This window comes from Thunnus albacares, chromosome 19 (genome assembly GCF_914725855.1).
Source record: "Thunnus albacares chromosome 19, fThuAlb1.1, whole genome shotgun sequence".
Taxonomy (NCBI): Eukaryota; Metazoa; Chordata; class Actinopteri; order Scombriformes; family Scombridae; genus Thunnus; species Thunnus albacares.
In genome coordinates, this window is record NC_058124.1 from 14,020,355 (window position 1) to 14,028,982 (window position 8,628).

Genomic DNA, 8,628 nt, shown 5'->3' on the forward strand with positions numbered 1-8,628 from the left:
GGGAGTTTTAAATGTTGTTAATTATTGTCTAAAACATGTGCATGCTTGATGAGGCAGCTCTGATAAGTAGCAGATGATTTCTTCATTGCTCTCACATGGTTCTTTTCAGTAGCTATCAGCAAAAAAAATCTCAGGGCAGGAATTTTGGAGATTTCATTAAAAAAAAAAAAAAGGATACCAGTAATGTTTGTGCCACATGCTCACGTAGTCTTCTGTGAAAGGTAATACAGCGAGCAGTTTCATCAGAGCTGAGCTGGAGTCGGTGCCGTTACAGGATTGCTCAATGGTTGTGTCACCAGGAGGCTGGACTGGTCGGGCGGAGTGTTTGAGCTCAGTGCTCAACATCACTGGAGCTCACTCACTCTCTGCCTCTGTCTGAGTGAGGCGGTCTCTCTCCCTCTCTCCCTCTCTCTTTCATTCTCTATCTCTCTCTCCCCCCCTCTCTCTCTCTCTCTCTATGCTTGGTGCTCTGAGGGATCGGGATTTTCTCATCAAAAGTATACAGACCTCAGAGCCACGGGCAGTCACTCAACAAAAGGACGTAGGTTGGATTACTACGAGAACGCGCCGCCACTCCGTTGAAGTTTGATTTTTTTTTAAAAAAATTTTTAGCTCCACTAAGGCTATAATAAGTCTCACACACGGAGAAATGGATTGCACAGTTTGTAGTTTATTTTAACCACCATCCTATATTAGTAAGGGTCTCGTTTTTGCTTTCATGGTGAATCGGTCTATCAGGATGAACTTGCAGTGGAGCAGCCCGGTACCCTGCATCCGCACCGGGAGAGTCGCGCACAAGCGGCTGGACTCAGACGATCAGCCGCCGGCTAAATGTGCCAGGCTTAGCGCCGAGGCGGGGGACACACAGGGACTCCTCGGCACCTCTCCAGGGTCTCCGGTCAGCCCGCTTTCAAACCCTATCCCGGCGACCCACCAGGGACCATCCAGGATAGGACCGTTTCTGCTTCTACCTCTGGCGGACCGGGAGAGTATGCACAGCGCGATGAACACCGACACTGGCGATGAGCTACTGTGCAAGGTATGCGCAACCGCGTCATTGTGCAATTTCTCTGAATGAATGGTGTTTCAAGACACCGCGTTAGCCTGTCTGATATGTCATCATTATTCAGCCGACTTTTTCAACCAAATGTCATTCTCATGCGAAATGTGTCACACTTTGCGTAATAACAGCAGTGTTGCTTCACCGTTTTTAAATCTGGAACTATATAAGGCTCTATGATTATTTTAAATCTGTTTACACTTTATACCAAAAAAAAAACACACAACCTCATATAGTCTTTCCTGGGTTGAGAAAATACAGCCTGAATATTGAAGTCCACCTATTATTGCCTCTACTGCTTCACACCGTGTCTGTCAACCGGGCTCATTTGCATACACGTCACTGCAATACGCCACGCTGTGACACACAAAAATGCAAACATGTGAGGCAAAGAAAGACCATCATGATAAGGATCTGTGCTGATAACGTCGGTGCCCTCCACTGTTCCAGATCCATGTGTTTATTTTGCTTGATAGACCTGCAGGCGTTTGGCTTTGTTGATTAATAAAGTTAATCTCTTCACGCTTTGATGATTCATTTGTCATGCTCTTGCAAAAGCAGTGTATTGAGATGGAATCAAAGCATATCCTACGCCTTTTTTAACTCGCTGCCAAATTTGCATGCCTGTTTCCTTAGATGATCATTAAGAACATACTGACCCAATGCCTCCTCCCCCTCACAGACAGTCTCTCTCCCTCCCCTGTCTCCTTAATTTCCACTCTGCATCTCCTTCCCTTCCCTCCTCTCCCTTCTACTTTCATGTCTCGCCCAGGTCTTTGACATGGGGGTGTATCAGGAAAAGATCAGAGCCTACGGGATCCTACCAGCCCACAAGAATGTGGCCGGCATCAGGGACATCATCCTCGGAGAACGCAAGGCCTACGTGTTCCTGGACAAGGACTTTGGGGACATGCACACCTTGGTGAAGAGTTGTCGCAGGTTGGATGAGGAGCAGGCCTGCAGACTCTTCCGTCAGGTGGCACTGGCTGTGGCACACTGCCACCAGGCAGGCATCGTGCTGGGCGACCTCAAACTGCGCAAGTTTGTCTTCGCTGATGAGAAAAGGTGAGATGAGAGTGACATTCCTTACATTCAAGGATTTAAAACTTCAGTCAATGTGAGATGACACCGAGATTACACTGCTGAAAAGTTTCCTCACATTGTTGAACCTGCTCAGCATCACATTCCTTTTAACTTTATTTGGATGCTGTCAGACTTGAAGACATGCAGTTTAGTGGGATGTGCAATTGAGGACAAACATGGCAACAGCTGCTACACACAGGCCATGTGTGCAGATATCAATGTGGGCACAGATCGAGTAGGAGGTTCTGTACTTGTGGAGGCAGACTGCACAGTTTCCCAGATTTTCGCCCTCTCTGTCTGTCTCCCTTTCTCACTCTCGACGTGTCTCTTTGTATGCATGTTGGGCGTTTGTTTTGCATGCGTGTGTGTGTGTGTGAATGTAGTGGGTGGTAGTTTGGCAGAGCCGCTAGACGAGGCTGGTGAATGAGACAATCATCTCCCCTTCTGTGGTCTGTATCTCTGAATATATTTATTACTCATTATTTATTAATAAATTACATCATAACTATGCTGCAGAATAACTGATGCTTCCAATACTGATTCATTCAAATAGACTTTCATCCATGAAGGAGTAGTTCAAAGCGCCATCCTTTGAACTCGCTCCCACACACACACACCCACTCGCACATACACATGCCTTTTAATGTCTGCATCTCTGAGTACTACTCTGTTCAGGAAGACACACAAAAACCCTGCTTACAAAACTATTTGTCGCCTCTTTGCCCTTGCGTCACTCTCTTTCCTGTAAGCACCCGCTGATCCCACACAACCCCCCCTCCGGCTTTCCAAAGGCCCTTTTTCATGGAGACTTTTTAACAGTAACATTCTCCAGCCATGACCTCTGGGTTTGCAGGGTCACACTGGATGAATGAGAGCAGACAGCCTGTGAGAGAAGTTGAAGTCAGTTGTGTCCCTCTGATAGCTATACGGCTGCAGAGCGATGAGTCACAGTGTATATGTGCAAAGGGTAAGAGGAGGGGGGCTGCATTACTCTTTTTCTTTGTGCGTGTGTGTTCATACATGCATGTTTGTATGTTCGCTGATTACGGGCCCTATTGCAAGCGCAAATGCCTTGTTGCCTGTAATTCAGTATGTTGTTAGCTGGCATTAATGCTAGTGGACTGACCCACAAGACCCACTTGACCCTGCAGCGGTGGGATGACATCTTTTTTTTACACTGACTTCTCTTTACACTGTGGCTGGCGACATACTGTAACGCCACAGCAAGTGGATCTACTGTGATGTGACTATAAAAACAAAACTGCAGATTTTGCTGATAGCATTAGATGGCTGCATGACATCATGGAACTTGGCTGTATTCGTTTCCAGAAAATCAGTGTTGTGCATTGCCGCTTCAATCCAATCACAGTGTCTTTTGACACGCATAAGTCTCCTTGAAATGTTGCATGACCTCATTTATTTCGTCATACATTCTTCCATATTCACAATCAGGCATCTTTCAAAGGCCAACAATCAAGCTGTGATGCAATGTCCTGGCCAACAATGCAGCGCTCGAGCCAGAGACAGAGAAAGTCACAACAATTTGACAAATGCTATCTCCATTCACACACACACACACACACACACACACACACACACACAGTGCAGTTGGAAAGACAGTTTAGGGAAGGTGACTAGCACTGTGAAGCATGCAGAGCTCCACTGCCGGGCCAGCCTTCCCGTGCGTCACTGATGTGGCAACAGCCATTTGAGGGTAATTATGGGATGGCTGGCGCCGCGAGTGTGGGACCCAGGTGCAGATAGCCTCAGCTCGAGAAAGAGAGAGAGAGGAGGAGAGGAGATATGTACTCTCGACAGAAGGATGAGTCACTCTCTCCACCCCTCTAACTCTCTCTGTTCTGTTTCCTTTTCTGTCTCCATCTCTCTTTCTCCTCTCCTGACTTATCTCCTCCACTATCTTAGTGTTTAAATATCAGCTGCTTTCTATGTTGGTCCTTCAGGCTGTCACTCTTTTCATCCCCTCTCTGGCTGTCTATTTCCTTCTCCAGCCACTCTGTCTGACGGCTGAAGAGGCTCACAGACCCTCTGAATTTGAGATAAAACGCTGCACATCTTACGTGTGTTTGACTTGATAAAGCCTCAATCAGTGTGTCAGTCTCAGGAGCATATCCCGAGAGGTACGAATGAATTTTTAATTAAAAACACAGCATGTCTGTTTCTGCAGAAAACCGATCCCCCTTGAAATTATTTAGTGATATTTGTCTGTCCCCAGAAAGAGCAGAAGTTTCCCATCGTATGCTCTATCTTTGTCCCGTCAATCATTTTGTGAGAGCATTACACTCTCACAATCTTATATGCTCTGGTGCAGGGCTAAATGTACGTCCTGTCATTAACATGGCTAAATATAGCATTATGTGTGTGAGCTGAGGAGGAGGAGGTGGAGGGGGTGCTGGAGTTGTATATTTATATGTGTGTTTATGTGACTATGTGTGTGCCAGGAAGTCGTTGGAAATTTGCTTAGGCAGCTCTGCTCAAACTGGATTCACTGTTGTGCACATAGGTCATAGTGAGTTCATCGGTGTCTGGTGTGTGTGTGTGTGTGTGCGTGTGACTGTCTGCCCATCTGTCTGTCTTAAAGCTAAATGAAGGATGGTTGTTTTTCCATGATGCAATCAGTGACTTACATTTAACAGATCTCTGAAATGTTTGACAGTGTTAAACAAAGCCACTGATAGAAATACACAAACATACACACACTCAGTTGTGCACTAGACCGAGGAATGACTTTAAATGTTGTTGTACACTCTGAGAACATAATTTCCAACAACAACATGACATTTAGCAAAAAATGTTCTACTTTCTTCTACATTAAGTTCTTAGGTTGCTTGTGTATATAAAAATAGATGATGTCATTGCTATCACATCTATCACAATCTAACTAAAGCCCTCACTTCTCTCTGCAGTTGTATTAAATGAGGTTTGAGACTTAGTCATCGCTGCTATAAGTAGCTCACGGAAAGGAATCCCCAATGTAGTTGACATTTCTCTGCATTTTCTGTGCTCTTAAAGGTGAAAATGTCCTAACCTTTTTTTCTGTTTTTTCCTCACAGGACAAAGGTGAGACTAGAAAGCCTTGAGGATTGTCGCGTCCTAGAAGACCCAAGCGACGACTCCATGTCAGACACCCACGGCTGCCCTGCTTACGTCAGCCCAGAGATCCTCAGCGGCTCGGCGCCTTACTCCGGCAAGCTGGCCGACATGTGGAGCCTGGGGGTCATGCTGTACACCATGCTGGTTGGCCGTTACCCCTTCCATGACCCGGACCCGGCCACGCTGTTTTCCAAAATCCGCAGAGGCCAGTGCTGTTTGCCAGAGGGCTTGTCGCCCAAGGCCAAGTGTCTACTCCAGAGCCTGCTGAGGAAAGAACCCTGCGAGAGACTCACGGCGACTGAGCTGCTCGTTCACCCGTGGTTCCACCAGCCGCCGTCGTCGCAGGAAGTGGCGCTGGGTGAACAGGAAGTGAGCTCGGCGGAACAGATGGTGCCATCTTTTGACGTGGAAGAGGATGATGATCTGTTCTGCTGACGGACTCGATTCAGCTGGCTTAGGGACCAAAACAAAAGAGCATATTGCTATGAGGGATTCATTGTTCTTTTTTTTACATATGGCACTTTTTAGAAAACCATTTGTGTACTGTTGTGTGTACATACACCCTCAAGCTTTTTACAAAAACTTAGTGTACTGTATTTTGTTGTCGTATATATGTTACTTGCTAAGGGCATTTTTTCACAATGATCATTCATTGTGTTTCTATATGTGCGTTTTTGAACATTTTTTGGTGCTAAAACAAATAACAAGGACTCACAATTTGCCAGATTATGTTAACAAAATAATCTCTGCAGGCTACTATGAGTGTATCACAGAAAATTAATCCATGGCACAACAGTAGTCACCAATGCTTGCTCTCAGCCTGGACTCACAAGGCGTCAGAAAGCATTAGATTAAGTCTGGGCGGGAGACGAAGAGACCGGGATGTTGTTCCTCTCACTCTCTGACCAGGCTGGAGGCACCACCAGCTGACTCACCGAGCGGCTCGAGGAAGGCCTAGCACAAGCTTGATGTCTCGCAGCAGGCAGTGACATAGAGTGAGAAAGATGGTTAGCAGAGGACTGATGTGTCACACTCAACGGGATGCTACAAAGGTGTCTCACCACCAGTCTGGCAATGTCTCAGCAAGTGGAGAGCATTTACAAATCTCACGCCACGCGCAGAAGGTTGAGAAAGGGTATTGCTGGTGTAAGGCTTGCAGAAAAGTGGGAAGAATTTGTCACACACATACGCAACAATAAGCAATGACACTGGGCTAACACCAGTCTCTATAAAAGGCTAACAGAGAAAGGTACATCTAAGTCATTCTCTCATATTTAACAGTGAAAAGTAAAACATTTACCTTATATAAAAAAAAACATGCTCAAAGCTGAATATTGAATATCATGTAAAGGTTGCACCCAAACAGGAAGTGTCTATTATCAGGGTCTGACCTTGGAAATTAGACAGACATTCTGCCTGTGTGCGCTAACACTAATGCTTCTAGTTGAACATAAGATTCTGGGAGCAACTGTGGGTCTAAAGACTTGATCACATGCCTTTGCAGCAGCAGAGATGGTGTGATAATTCTTATGCCTGAAGGCATTCAACAGTAGGATTTCAGAGGAAAAAGTAAAAATAAACAGAGAACTCAAATGGTACTCATGCAATATGAATTTTCTCTCAATCCAACACTGTTTTTTTTTTTTTTTTTTTATTTCAGAAGACTTTCTCAGCTGAACAGTGGAGCTCGTTTTCTTCATTTCTCTTGGAACAGTATGTCAAGCTGTGTTGCTTTAATAAAGCCGAGCTGTGCTGAGTGTTGTGCCCATATCACTGTGTTTCATAAACTGAATGGCTCTGAATCAGTCGCAGTCAGGCGATATTTGATGTTGGTGGTCTGATGATGACTCAACACTTGAGCGTGTCTGCAGAGAATGGTCCTGACCTTGGCTGGTAGAATCTGTTCTGACTTTTTCACCTCTGTAACGGTACTTTTTTTTCCCTTCCTTTTTTTTTTTTTTTTTTTTTTTTTTTTTTTTACCGTTGAAAGCTGTGGATCCATGGAGACTAGTCATCATAGTTAGTGACATGATGTACCACGTTCTACTGTAAAAGGTGTTTTTATCTTTGAGTGTGACAGGCGGATGCAGTGTTTCAGTGACGTTGAGAATTACAGGCTACTGTAGGTCTGCAGCCAGCTATTTCATTCTGGCACAATCATTTTGACAATGTTACTAAATCTGGCATATCTGAGAAGCGCTGTGCATTTAATTTTTGGGTCACATAGTAGACTAATAAAAGGTCTATTGCAGTACTTTAATTATTTGCTCTCATCTGTGTGGGATGCCAGATGGGAACAGACTTGTGACAATCTAAATTGTTTCTCACGGAAAAGTAATTTAAGAGATTTACGATTTTGTTCCTGGTTCATACATGTAGAGTGAGTCACACATTTCATGTGACATGTAGAGTAAACTGACACGGGTGCACAAACTTCATATTGCACTGTGAATTATGTATTTGTGACACAACCTAGAGGCTATTAAGTCTAGATAGGTTATACACAAGAGATATATTCATTGTAAAAAAAAAAGAAAAAAAGATGTAAATATGTATATTTGAAATATGTGTGGAGATGTTGAATAAAGATCACATTTTTTCATATTCACATGGCTTGTTTTTTTCATCACTGCTGCTCGTCTTTCCCACACACACACACACACTCATTCACACACCTGCACGTCACACAGCTCTCCTGCATGCCTCTCAGGTTTTCTCCCCACACAGCTCTTCATCACTACGAGTGAAAACAATACATTTTTCTCATTTTCCTCAGTGCTTTCAATTCCATCCTTGTGAGGAAAAAAAACCTCTCTCTCTCCATCTGGGCCTCTAACCATTTACTCTTCTCTGACCTTTCCGCAATGTAACATTTAACTCTTCAAACACACAAATGTCAATAGTGGGTCGCTGCTCTCTCCTCTACTTTTGTCTTTGCGGTAACCGATGAAACTGGAGGTCAGCTCATCAAACACTGAACACCAACACTATTTAAACTCTACTCTTTTTTTATTCAATCCACATTTCCTTGTGGATCATTGTTTGACCTATAAGAGCTTGGCATGTCTCCACCCTCGTGTTATGACTACCTTAGGCATCGCTGGCTGGGGCTTGCGTAAGCGTTGTGTGTGTGTGTGTGTGTGTGTGTGTGTTCATGTGCATACCTGCCTGTGCACGTGTGTGTGTGAGAGAGAGAGCACAGGAGTCAGATTAGGTATCAACAGGGTAGCTGGAGTGTCTCCGCTGCTGAGCTGCCAAACCAATGATTGCGTAACACGTCAGAGACCTCCAGGGATAACTACAGGGCCCCCCAAAAAATAGACAAGTAGTAGGTCAAGTAATGAATATCTGGAGAGCTCTGTGTGTGTGTGTGT

General features: G+C 44.7%; 1 protein-coding gene across 1 annotated transcript; it reads left to right on the top strand.

Annotated features, from left to right (window-relative positions):
* Positions 1-279: 279 nt before the first annotated feature.
* On the top strand, positions 280-7,862 carry trib1 (tribbles pseudokinase 1). Its single transcript, XM_044335964.1, has 3 exons — positions 280-1,039; positions 1,833-2,125; positions 5,215-7,862. The coding sequence occupies exons 1-3, from the start codon at positions 719-721 to the stop codon at positions 5,687-5,689; spliced, it is 1,089 nt and encodes a 362-aa protein (XP_044191899.1). The 5' UTR covers positions 280-718; the 3' UTR covers positions 5,690-7,862.
* Positions 7,863-8,628: the final 766 nt, after the last annotated feature.

Excerpts from the sequence above, each read along its gene's own strand:
- trib1 (XM_044335964.1), top strand. The coding sequence starts at position 719 with ATGGTGAATCGGTCTATCAGGATGAACTTGCAGTGGAGCAGCCCGGTA. Across the intron at positions 1,040-1,832 it reads GCGATGAGCTACTGTGCAAG|GTCTTTGACATGGGGGTGTA; the intron begins GTATGCGCAACC and ends TGTCTCGCCCAG. Across the intron at positions 2,126-5,214 it reads GTCTTCGCTGATGAGAAAAG|GACAAAGGTGAGACTAGAAA; the intron begins GTGAGATGAGAG and ends TTTTCCTCACAG.